This window comes from Panthera pardus, unplaced genomic scaffold (assembly GCF_024362965.1).
Source record: "Panthera pardus isolate Hobbes unplaced genomic scaffold, ASM2436296v1 HiC_scaffold_21, whole genome shotgun sequence".
NCBI lineage: Eukaryota > Metazoa > Chordata > Mammalia > Carnivora > Felidae > Panthera > Panthera pardus.
This window is the reverse complement of record NW_026526777.1, coordinates 51,101,791-51,114,862: the sequence shown is the minus strand read 5'-3', so window position 1 is coordinate 51,114,862 and position 13,072 is coordinate 51,101,791. Positions and strand designations below refer to the sequence as shown.

At 36.8% G+C, this 13,072-nt stretch overlaps 1 protein-coding gene across 5 annotated transcripts in view; it reads right to left on the bottom strand.

Moving 5' to 3' along the window:
* COP1 (COP1 E3 ubiquitin ligase) overlaps window positions 1-13,072 on the bottom strand; it is a 259,654-nt gene that overhangs the window by 66,438 nt on the left and 180,144 nt on the right. Inside the window, exon 16 of one of the 5 annotated variants that reach the window (XM_053909249.1) lies at window positions 12,203-12,330. The exons of the other annotated variants lie outside the window; for them this stretch is intronic. Coding sequence (XP_053765224.1) covers window positions 12,323-12,330 — 8 coding nt within the window. The 3' untranslated portion in view covers window positions 12,203-12,322. Of the gene's footprint in view, window positions 1-12,202; window positions 12,331-13,072 lie in introns of those variants that run through there. 5 annotated transcript variants of the gene reach the window in all.

Below are 13,072 nucleotides of genomic sequence, written 5' to 3'. Positions count from 1 at the left end.
GCTACATCTTTTTTTATCTTTTTACTTTCAATGTGTCTGTCTTTGAATCTAAAGTGTATCTTATAGACGGTACACAGTTGGTTCCCGTATTTTTTTTTCATCCATTCTGCCAATCTCTGTAGCATGGAGTGTTTAATCCACTTACATTTAACATAATTATTTATATTATAAGATTCATACCTGCAATTGTACTTTTTGTTTCTCCTACATCTTTTTTGTTTCTACATTTCGCCCCTGGCCTTTTTTGTGTTAAAGAGCTGTTCTCCAGGATAACACTTGTGTTCCTCTGTTGCTGTTTTTTTATTATATTTCTTAGAAGCTATTTTCATTGTGGTTTTCTGGGGATTATAGATTATAATTAGCATGTGAATTTAAGAAAATTTAATTCAGATCATCATTAATTAATTTTAATATTATGGGGAAATTTTGCTCAAATATAGCTCTTCCCCTCACTTTTCCACCCCATCCTCTGAGCTATATGGACATACATACTACATCGTTTTAGGGTACAAGCCCACGAACACAATTTTAGAACTCCTGTTTTACTCAGTTGTCTTTTAAATCAGTCAGAATTGTTACCAAAAATACATTTTAAACTATCTTCACCTAGTGTTTTTTATTACTCTATATGGATTTTCATTTCTACCTCATATCCTTTCCTTTCAGCCTGAAGGCCTGTCTGTGGTGTGTCCTGAACGGTAGGCATGCTAGAAAAGAACTTGCTCAGTTTATGTTTATCTCTGAATGTCTTGAATTCTTTATTTTTTTCATGGATTTGTTTGCTGGATATTAAATTCTTTTGACAATCTTGCTTTCAGCATTTAGAATATATTACACTGCCTTCTAGCTTTCATGGTTTCTGATGAGAAACTGCTAATCTTACTGAGGATCTCTTTTATGTGAATTGCTTTTCTGTCGCTGTTTTCCAAGATTCTCTCCCTACCTTTGGCTTTCAATAGTTTGAACTTGAGGTGTTTAGGTATGCATGTCATTGAGTTTATCCTACATTGAGCTCACTGAGCCTCGTGGGTGTGTAAACTGATGTTTTTCATACAGTTTAGGAAGATTTTGGCCACTTTTTTCCTTAAATATTTTTCCATCCCTTTCTCTATTCCCTTATTTTCTGAGAGTCTGTTTATGTTGGCATGTCTCGCAGGTTTCCAATCCTCTATTCATTTTTCTCCATTCTTAGACTGGATAACTACTGACCTAACTCCAAGTTCACTGATTCTTCTGCCAGATCAAATTTGCTTAGGAGTCCCTCTAGTGAATTTTTCATTTCTGTTATTATACTTTTCAACTACAGTATTTCTATTTGGTTTTTTTTTTTCTATTTTTCTTAATACTCTCTATTTGGTGAGATATATTTTTTAAATTTCTCTTTCATTCCTTAATTGTGGTTTAATTCATTGAATACTTTTATTAACAGCTGCTTGCAAGTCTCTAAGTGAAAGCCCAACATCTGTGATAGTTTCTACTAACTTTTCCTGTTTTGTATATACCATAGTTTTTTGGGTTTTTTTGGTAAAAAGTAGACATTTTAAATAATAAAATATAACTCTGGAATCAGTTCCTATCTCCCTCTCCTGGGACTTTTGTTGTTGGTGTTGTTGCCACGTATTGGTCTAGAGACTTTTGCAGAAGTGACTCTAGTCTGTAAATCCATGCTGTATGGAACCACTTAAGTCTCACTTGGTTCCTTTTGTTTGTTTGTTTTAATGTTTATTTATTTTTGAGAGAGAGAGAGAGAGAGAGAGAGAGAGAGAGAGAGAACGAGAGAGCATGAGTGGGGGAGGAGCAGAGAGAGAGGGAGACATAGAATCTAAAGTAGGCTCCAGGCTCTGAGCTGTCAGCACAGAGCCCGACACAGGGCTGGAACTCACAAGCTGTGAGATCATGACCTGAGCCAAAGTCGGACGTTTAATCAACTGAGCCACCCAAGCACCCCAAACTTGGTTTCCTTTTACAAAAAAAAATTTTTTTTTTTTTTAACCTAGCTGAGTGAAAGTTGTTCTTAGGTCAGTATCACTGAGTAGTCACAAAATTTTCTTAAATGTTTTGAGCTAGTACATCTACTACCCTTTGCCAAGGGCACCTGTGTATTAGGGCATCCTTTCAAAGCTCAGGCAACTTACAAATCTCTGTTGGTCTTCACAGGTAAGCAACTGGAGCCCTCTCCAATTTTTCCTGGATAATTACACTGCCCTGACAACCATTCTACATCCCAGGAACACATTAGAGCTTTTTCAAAAGCCCTTGTGGCTGTTTTGTTGCCCACATCTTCCTTTTAAATTTCTGACTCAACTGTTTGCCCCATTTGGTATCACAGCTTAGACAACTGTGATACTACATCTGAGTGTTTTCAACAAGACCTTGGGTATAAGTCTATTCCCACGGAGCCTCTGAGTCAGGTCAAACAGAAAAACATCCCGTGAATGTGGCTCTCTCCAGTGAGTTCTAAGTCAGGTCAGATAGTGGGGCTTTCTGAGAAGCTCCTGAACCAATTTTTTCCCAATACTGGCTACAAGGCTGCTTGGTTTCAAGGATTATATACCACAGAGTTAGCTCATTTTTTATACATTTGCCTGTATTTCTGTTGCTTATATGGAAGCGTATTCCTACATTTTGTTTTCTGTTTACTATTGTAATTGCATTAAGTAATCACCTCAAACGACAGCAATCAGCTTACACTGTGGAGGTATAAATGTATAGCTGCAATCTGGCAAGTGCTAAAGTAAAAATGGGGGAAAGAGTCCTGTTTCAAGTGCTGTGCTCAGGTTAAATGTATCAGTTACAAAGATTAAACTTCTCTTTTGCACTAATAATTCAAAATGGAAAAACATTTCTATAAAATAAGGCTTTGACTTCTGGTTACCTTATCAATTGAAAATAATCTGATATTATAAAAATAGCACAGTACAGTATAAAAATACTATCTTATTTTCAGGTTACTAAAAAACAAAAGGAGTAGGTAATATATTAAAAATGTAGGGATATAAGTAAAGGTTAAATTATCTCACTGTGTACTGCAAAAAGACTGTACAGTAGCTGGGTAAGAAAAGTAGTGTAGAGACTAAGTATAAAACGGGCAATGTTCCTACAGACTTGGCAATCTCAAAAGAAACTGTGCTACAATACTCAGAACCAGCTATGTGCAGTGGTGATTTATTTTCAGCAAAACATATACTACTGCAAAAAAAAAACCACCATATACTACTCCATCAATTATTGTTATTATGTCATCATGCTGCTATTGTCTTTTTTCAGTTTTATATTTTTACTGTACTTAACTAGTATTTGATTTGACTATACGTTGCTTAAGAGCTAGGAACATAAGAAAGTGATCCGTAGTTTTATACTTGTACATACACTTTAGTAACATTATGATAAAAATAGTTTATATCAGAGGGGAGAAGTCCTCAGTAATTTTCTTTTACAAAGCGAAATCCTTTCTGAAGTGTCACCGTAAGTTTTAACAATATTCTTAATAATTTCAGGATTTAGTATATGATCACATTTCTATGTCTTTTATTTCCCCCAAACTTATTTTGAAAATTTTCAAACCTGCAGAAAAGATGGAAGAGCGATAAACTGAACAACTTTGTACTTTTCAATCTAGACTCACCAAATGTCAATATTGTTACCTTATTTGCTTTATCCTTTCCTCTACAAATAAACAAACAGACTCTTTTTCTTCCCCATGAACCATTTGTTAAATAAGTTTCAAACATCAGGATATTTTACCTATAAAAACATCAGCACCTACCTTCTACAAACAAGAAGGATTTCGACAATACCATTATGTCATATTCAAGAAAGACTGATAAGAATACAATTTAATACATTCTATATTCAAATATCCCAGCTGTTTTAAAGAAACAAAATCCCGAGTAGCTACTTATTTATTTAATTTTGTTCAGGGGTCACTCACTATATTCAATTTCTATGCCTCTTTGTTGTTTTCTGTATAACAACTTCCTAACACTGTTATTTTTGAGCATCTCAGGTAGTTGTTTTGCAGACAGTTCCACATTCTGAATATTTTCTCACCATTATGTTCATGTTAAATATTTTTGACAAGAATACTATAAAGATTATGTTCCTTCCTACTGCATCACATGGCATATAATGTTTGTACCAACGGTGTGGCAAAATTTGATTTCTCAGTTAAATGCCCCCATGGCCTTGTCAATGTAAAGAAAATTTGTTTCTTTTATTTGAACCAAATTATGCTACATACACAACCATTAAGAGGAATACCAACAGAGAATAATCTCCAGTAAAATTAGTAATTTTCCTGTAGGGATACCACAAATAAAGTGTTTCACTATTAACAAGGTAATCATTATTAATATGCTAAAATTATAGGGTGAAAATAATCTCTTTGGAATACCGTAAAAATATCTTATTGAACTTAATATTTAATGAAGAGTTTATTACCTTTACTAAAGTAACAATAAAACAACTGTAACTGAGAAGTTAAAGTTTTTAAGTGTAGTTTATGACACAGCCATGCTAGACCGTGTTCCAAAAAGGAAGCATACAAAGGAAACGGGTTCAGTCCATAAACAAAATGGCCAGTGGGAAATCAAACTCAATTTTAGAAATCTTGAATTCTATTTTCAGGTTTCCCAGATACTTGTGAGCTTATAAAACTTTTCAGTGTCCTAGCTTTTGGATGTCACCATGATGGGGCTGGGGTCAGAAAGTAAGCTGAAGAAATAAAGTTTTCCTTAGGCAGGGCAAATAACTTCTGAGTATTTTAAAATACGCAGGTCCAGGGGTGCTGGGCTGGCTCAGTCAGTAGAGTACATGACTACTGATCTCAGGGTTGTGAGTTTGAGCCCCATGGAGGGGGCAGAGTTTACTTAATTTTTTTTTAAAAAGTAAAAGAGGGGCGCCTGGGTGGCGCAGTCGGTTAAGTGTCCGACTTCAGCCAGGTCACGATCTCGCGGTCCATGAGTTCGAGCCCCGCGTCAGGCTCTGGGCTGATGGCTCAGAGCCTGGAGCCTGTTTCCGATTCTGTGTCTCCCTCTCTCTCTGCCCCTCCCCCGTTCATGCTCTGTCTCTCTCTGTCCCAAAAATAAAATAAAAAACGTTGAAAAAAAAAAAAAAATTAAAAAAAAAAAAGTAAAAGAAAATGAAAATAAATACATAGGTCCACTAGTTACTGATATTTACCTCATATAGATAACATTACTGATTTTAAAAACAATAATTACATGATTTGTTACTGCCTTTAAGCCTTCACGGATATCCTAAAATACGATGTTAGAGATCTGAAAGAAAGCTAGTCTTTGGAAAGAGAAGGATCAAACAAGTATAAGTTACATAATACAAATGCATACGAAATACTGTGGAAGCATTTCTTCTTTTTTTTTTCTTTTTAAGTTTATTTTTGACAGAGACAGAGTGTGAGCATGAGCTGGGAAGGGGCAGAGATGGAGACACAGAATCCGAAGTAGGCTCCAGGCTCCAAGCTGTCAGCACAGAGCCTGACGTGGGGCCTGAACTCATGAACTATGATATCATGACCTGTGCCAAAGTGGGACACTTAATCGACTGAGCCACCCAGGCGCCCCTGGAAGCCTTTCTTTTTAACACCCACTCTGGATTGGTTGTTAGATCTTGTTCATCATTTGGGAAAGAATCAATCAGCAACTGTCATTGCTTATTCTTTACCAAATACAATCGGCTCGGGTTCCAGCCTAAATAAAACCTCAGACATAGAAAATTTAGCGCAGCATTAGTTAGCCTTTATGAAATACCCCTCTAATTCTTACCAATCTGCAAAAGATATACAAGTAATTGTGAGCAATATTGTCACAAAAATAGTAATTACTTATCTGTATATTAGATTAAGCCACAATCATCAAATAGTAGTTAAAAACAAACAAAAACAACTTCCAATTCCATATGTGAAACACTTGGAAGTCACTTTATCTTAATACCAAATAAAAGGTGAACAGATTAAAACACCAACAACTCTTTCCGGATTCCTAAGAGAGGCGACAGCTGTACTCGTTGAAGAGACAGGTCAATGAATGAATTAATGAATAAATGAATAAGCCCTGACTTGTGAGGGGAAACTGTCATAGAAAACAGTGTCTAGATAAAAATCTGATCTGTAACTGATGAACTGCTAGAGGCTCAGTGTGAACAAGTCTGAGAGTTAAAAACTCCAGAGAGACCCACTCATAGACGTCCTCCACAATTTTGTTAGATTTATTTCCCAGAGCTTGATCAAGTTCACAGAGTATCTTTGGAGTAGCAAAAATACTCCGTATGATGCTATAATGATGAATTCATGTCATTATACATTTGTCCAAATCCATAGAATGGACAACACCAAGAAGGAAGCTTAAGCTAATCAATGGACTTTGGGTGATTATGATGTGTCATTGTGGGTTCAATAATGTTACAACTGTACCTCTCTGGAAAGGGATGTTGAGAATGAGGGAAGGTATGCATGCGTGGGAGTAGGAGATATATGGGGAAATGTCTGCATCTTCCTCTCAATTTGGTGTGAACCTTAAACTGCTCTAAAAAAAAAAATAGTATTTTTTAAGAAGTCTCAGTTATATATATTTTCCCTAAACATTGGTTTAAAAAAATCTCAGTTATAAAAAAAAAGTAGCAGAAACATTTATATGGAAGTCCTCCTTTGCCTAACTTGTTTGAAACCCCAAGATACAAAATAGATTAAAGTAGAGCTGCTCTGATTACAGCCCAAGTAGGAATAGGAACCCTTTTTATACTAAGCCTCTTTTCTCCCTATCTGCCTGGCCTTCCTTTCCACCACTCAACTCCTGAAGAAACTCAAGAAATATAATTCAAGGGGCGCCTAGGTGGCTCAGTCTCTTGGTTTCAGCTCAGGTCATGATCTCACGGTTCCTGGGTTCAAGTCTGGCATCAGGCTCCGGGACAACAGTGTGGAGCCTGCCTCGGATTCTCTCTCTCTCCCTCTCTCTATGCCCTCCCACCTCTCAAAATAAACAAACTTAAAAATGAAAAAAAAAAAAATTAAAAAGAAAGAAGTAATTTGAAATGAAATTACTGTATTGATGAATATGAAAAAAAATATTTTTAGTTTTCCATACTGTTCTCCCCCCCCCCCCCCCCGCCAGGGAAGCAGTATATTAATGAATTCCAAAGCTCACGGGTAAACAAAAACTTCTACCCCTCCCCCCAAATCCAACTCAAAATATCAAAAATAATAGAAAAAAGGTTTAACATTTGTATTTATTTGAATTTATCTGAAAATATATACATAACATATTAGTTGTGGAATATAGTTTTATTATCTTACTGCAATAAAGATTAGAGGTAAACATAAACCACACAACCTAAAATATTCAGAGCTTCTAAGATATTAAATAAGCACAAACTGTAGGCAAAAATTCCTGATCTCACAGTTTGTCTGCTTAGTTTCTATATAATAAAATGTGAGTTACTAGGGAAATTTAAAGACCTATTTTCCTCTTGGCAATATATTTTTTTTAATGTTTATTTATTTTTGAGACAGAGAGAGACAGAGCACGAACGGGGGAGGGTCAGAGAGAGAGAGAGAGGGAGACACAGAATCTGAAACAGGCTCCAGGCTCTGAGCTGTCAGCACAGAGCCCGACGCGGGGCTTGAACCCATGAACCGCGAGATCATGACCTGAGCCAAAGTCGGACGCTTAACCGACTGAGCCATCCAGGCGCCCCATTGGCAATATTTTTAAAAGTCAGAATTTTATAAAGTCGTTCAAACATCAAAAATCTAAATCTAGAGGCAATGTCATCCATATCTTGAAGTCTCAATTTTAGAAATATAATATCTGGCATGTCCACACTAGAAACAAAGCGCTGAAATCCGTAACTCAAAATGCAGTACAAAATTATTTGCTCAACTTGGCCCCGTTTGCTAAGTTTACACAGCCAAACTAAACAGCTGCAAAAGTATCTGAACATTGATTTTGTGAGAATTAATTTGTTCAGTCTTCACTGATGAGCTTTACTTCAATCTCTTTTCACACACTTTTGCTTTACAAAGTCAAAAAGCAAATAATGCTAATAATGACTAATGAATATCAGAGACACTTAATTTTTTTTCATTACTAGAAAGGCATTATTAAAACAACTCCTGTCCATCACTCAGAGGCCAGGCTACGACAAAGCTTCTGGAGATTTCTCCATTTAGATAGGCGAATAGACAGGCAATTACAACATTCTAGGCAGGTCCACACCACCCTTTCCCTTCCCACTAACTCTTTGATATCTAGGTCCCTGAGGCCAGCAACTTTCTATCACTACCATTAATGAACCAGGCAATGTGACTTCAGCTCACATGCTCAGTTCTCTGGTTTTAATCCTCTGCTCTTTCTAACCCTTTGTGATTTTAATACTTTATAAGCTCTGAATCTGAAATAATATTTTACATATTTTATCTAAAATGTTTGTTGACAGAGGATTTTCAGTTTATTTTGTCTATCATATTGTTAGAATCAGAACTCCCTTCTGAGTTATCTTATTACTTTCTTTGACGTAGCCATTTGAGGCAAGATTTCAAAATAAAAAACTGATTAACCCTCAACTCAGGTCAAGTAACTAATTTACTGGTGTGTTTCACAACTGTCCCTCCATTTCCAGGAGCACTTTCATCTGACCCAGGGTGCATAGAGATCTGTATTTTAAACAATGTGCCAGAATTATTAAGTCTTTGTATAGTAGTAATATAATAAATTAGTTTTTCAATCATACTCTTGCATGGAGTCTAAAATGGAGAATTTAAGTGTAAAAGATAATGCAGATTATCAAAATATATCCTATTATCTCAATAACAGTTCACAAGAAAGATTTATTTTTCTTTTACTGGACAGATCTGAGCCTTGTGTTTTCTAAATGCTGTTAAAACAGAGACTTAATATTTTAATGCTGTTATGTTCACTAGACAACAAAGCTTTCTTACTGGGACATATAAAAGGCCTACATCTACATTTCCAAATTCTTGTTTCACCAATTCAGAAATTTGTCAATATCTTTTTATTTTTTATTTGAGAGGGAAAGCACGCATGCGTGCGTGTGCATGCGCGCGTGCACGCACACACATGCATGTGAAGGGGGAGGGGCAGAGAGAAAGAGAGAGAGAGAGAGAGAGAGAGAGAGAGAGAGAGAAAGAGAGAAGGGGGGGGGGAGGGAAGGAGGGAATCCCAAGCAGGTTCCGTGCTGTCAGCACAGAGCCCAACGCACAGCTCTATCCCACAAACCATGAGATCATGACATGAGCTGTAATCAAGAGTTAGATGCTTAACCAACTGAGTCACCCAGGCACCACTGTAAATGTCTTTAGTATAGTTACTACAGCCCCAGGGGAAGGGAAAGGAGAAGGAGTAGACGTAAAACTGCTGAGGAATAATCTCAAAACACCAACGCTTGGTCTCCTCTCTGAAGATTACAATTTGGTAGGTTTGAGATAGAAACAAGATAAAATTTTTCAGTTTCTCAGATTTTAAAAGCTATTGTTCTAATGCTATTTTTCACAATATATTGTAATTTATTTGCTTGTCTATCTTATCTAATGAGCTGTGACATCAGGAAAAGTAGGATTATTTTTTATTTTTGCATGCACAGTAACAAGTAAATTTTTTAAATGTGTTTCTGAAGTTAATAAATGAATGCTATAACTCTAATGAAAAGAATTCCAGGCACTCTGGTAAGTGTGACAGAGGGGAAAATTTTTTTTTTTAGAACGGTTACAAGGTCAAGCTCCTCTAAATAATCAGTACGTACTTTCCTTCTAGGTACTGAGAAACCTTTAGATATATATTTCACGTTGTAGAAGTAGATCTATAAGTAGAACTGCAGAGTGCAAAGTCCACTGAGTACATGTGCTTATGCTGGTCAGTATCACACCAGTCTACTAAGGATCCAGGGTGTAACTAAGTATCACTTAACTGCAATCTCACGGATGTTTCATACGACCAAAGCTTCCCAAGGCTGACGCTCTCATTCCATGTGTCTTCCAACAAGCTTTTATTCAGAATCCAGTATTCCAGAGTTATATCAAGTGGCTGGTTTCGTTTTTATTTTTTGCAATTTAGATCTGGTGCAGATCCATCTTTTTGTATCCATTCCTCCATCATCCACCTAAATATCTGTCCATCCATCTGCCTATACAAGTAGGGTTAACATCTTCTATCCATCAGGTGCTGAGTTACCTAAACCAGCTTTTGGTTGTTTGGAAAAAAATCTTTGTCTTCACTTGTGAAAGATTTTTTGGCTGGATATAGAACTTTGGGTTAAATTTCTTTTAGCACTTTATTTTTATTTAAGAGAGAGAGTGAATATATGTGCAAGTGGGGGAGGCACAGAGAGACAGAGAGGGAGAGAGAGAATCTTAAGTGGGCCCCACACCCAGCATGTAACCCCAACCCAGGGCTCGATCTCACCACTGTGAGATCCTGACCTGAGCCAAAATCAAGAATCGGACGCCCAACTGCTGAGCTACCCAGGTGACCCTCTTCCAGCACTTTCAATGTGTCAGCGGCTCCACTGGTTTTTGGCCTGTATAGTTCATGATGAGAAGTCTGCTATAACTTTTATATTCCACTTTCTATATTTCTTTCATTCTGACTACCTTCAAGAATTCACTTTGTTTTCAGTATTTTGACTATGACTTAACTAGGCATTTTGGGTCCATTTTTTATTTTATCCTCTTTGAGGTTCTGTGAGTTTCTGGTATCTGTGATTTGTTACCTTTCATCAGTCTTGGAAAACTTTTGGTCTTTATCTCTTCAATTTTTTTTTCCTTTTCTCTCCTACTATCACAATGCTAAATACAAGTGTGTTTTAGTATCCAACAAATCTTGGATACTGTGTTGTTTTTCCCTCCCACTCTTTTTGGGTAATTTTTATTGACCTACCTTCAAGTTTATTTAGATTTTTCTTAGATTATATCCAATCTGCTAATGAGCACATCTAAGAAGTCCTCATTGTTAATATCAAGGTTTATATTTTAGTATTTCCATTTCACTTTTTAAAAATACTTTCCATCTCTCAACTGAAAACTCTTCATCTTTTCAAGTATATTGTCTACCTTTCCTGCTAGATCCTTTAACATAATAATCAGTTATTTAAAAATTTCTGTCTCATATCCTAACATCTGGGTCATCCATAAATCCATGGATTTCTTCTGAGTTTTGGTAATAGAATGCTTACTCTTACTTGTCTGTATGTCACATACTTTTTTTATTAAACATAAGAGATCACATACAGAACAGTAGATACTGAAATAAATGGTATTTCTGCTTGGAAATAAATATACCTCTTTTTCCGTAAGGCCATTCATGTAAGGGGATCAATCAATCTAGTCAGTGGTTAAATAGCATTTCAGTTTCAGTTGTTAAGCTGGCCATTAAGTGTACCACAGGCTTCAAATCTTTCCAGTCATGAGCTATCATCACCTCGTGCTTAGTGTGGATCCTGGTCGAAAGAAATTTTTCTCTGTATTCCTGTTCTACTCTTACCTTTTTATCAGTTCCTGCAGGTCAGCCTAAGAGAGAATCTTTCTCCATGCTCTTCTCCCTCCCTCAGTGGCAGAAGGGTCTTAACTTGTTCCTTTTGTTTTATTTGGTTGTTTTTATTTTTTTTTTTTTTTTGCTTTTTGTAGTAGGATTCCGTTTGGAGCAGGGGATCTCAGTTCTTCTGGTCCATCATGAGTCTTAGGAAGAGTTCGTATGCCTGAGCTTCCAATGTGGGGTCTTCTTAGCATTCCAAGCCCCCGCCATCATGGCAGCCAAATTCTACATATATCTTGTGCATGTTTTAGGCAAGAGAGAGTTTCATGCCACTTCATCAGTGGTAGTAGATCTCTGCTTTGCACTGATGCAGGATCCTGGGCCCAAGAAGTTTTCCTTGTTCACTTCCAGTAGCTTAAAGTTTCTGCTCCATATGAGAAGAGGATTCGGAGAAATGGGTGATGTCTTGTGCTGGTCTTTCGGTAGGGACTGATCACTTTGTGAACTCCTGCATGCCTGATGTAGGCTATTGCCCTCACCCATTCTTTCTTGTTGGAAGCCAGTGGAGTGACATGGAGAAGAGCATATGAGTAAGTGGGCACTCCCCTTTTGTTTCGGGCTTCCAGTTATTCTACACAGATACGCCAACCCACACGTGGCCTTTAAGAATGCATTAAAATTTTAGCTCATTTCTTCTTACCAGCTTCTATGGTGGCTACTTCTTCCTCTTGTGGTCTGCAATTGGTGAATAGTTCATGTGTCCCATCCTTCCTTGGAGGGGCTTGTCATTCCTTGGAATTCAGTTTCCATGCCTTGTGACCTCAGCTCTCTGACAGGGGTCAAGAAAAGTTATAATTTTGTAGCTCATACAGCTTTTTCTATTTTCAAGATGAGAGTAACATTTTCTGGTGGTTTTCTAGATACAAAGCAGAACTCCCAAAGCGCCTATCGACAGCATTTTCTTATCATATTTATGAAACACACATTCTAAATTCTTACATACTTACAAAAAAACTACACTGGTCCTGCCTGGTGCAGTGTTTCTTTTCACTCACACCAATCTATGATAGTAACAGCTCAATCTTTCCTTGTTCACACTGCAGCAGCACTTTTAAAGTATCCTGGCTAGAAAATTTTAATATATATACTGGCAAACTTGGCCTCACAGTCAGTTGGTTGTCATACTGACATCAGTATCACTATATAGCCAGTTAGATATAAAGTCTGATAAAATGACTAAGGAAAAGAATAAACACAAGGTATAAATATAAGAATAATTTCTAAGTTTATGGAAGGTGAAAACAGTATTTTCTCAGCAAAATCTCAGATATTTTTATTGGATTAGTAATCTGAAAAAGGCCTTTACCTAGGTTTCCTGGCATGGTTAAGAACTGACAGGGAGAGTTAGTAAGAACTACAGTGAGCTGGTGGTGATGAAAATAAATCACAAAATACATGTGTGAAGTGAGAGGAAGAGACATAAACATGGGTTTGAGAGTGACTGGTAAATGCAGAATGGCAGGCAGGACTAGAGAAAAAAAGAAAAGAAAGGAAAGGAAGAAGAAGAAGAG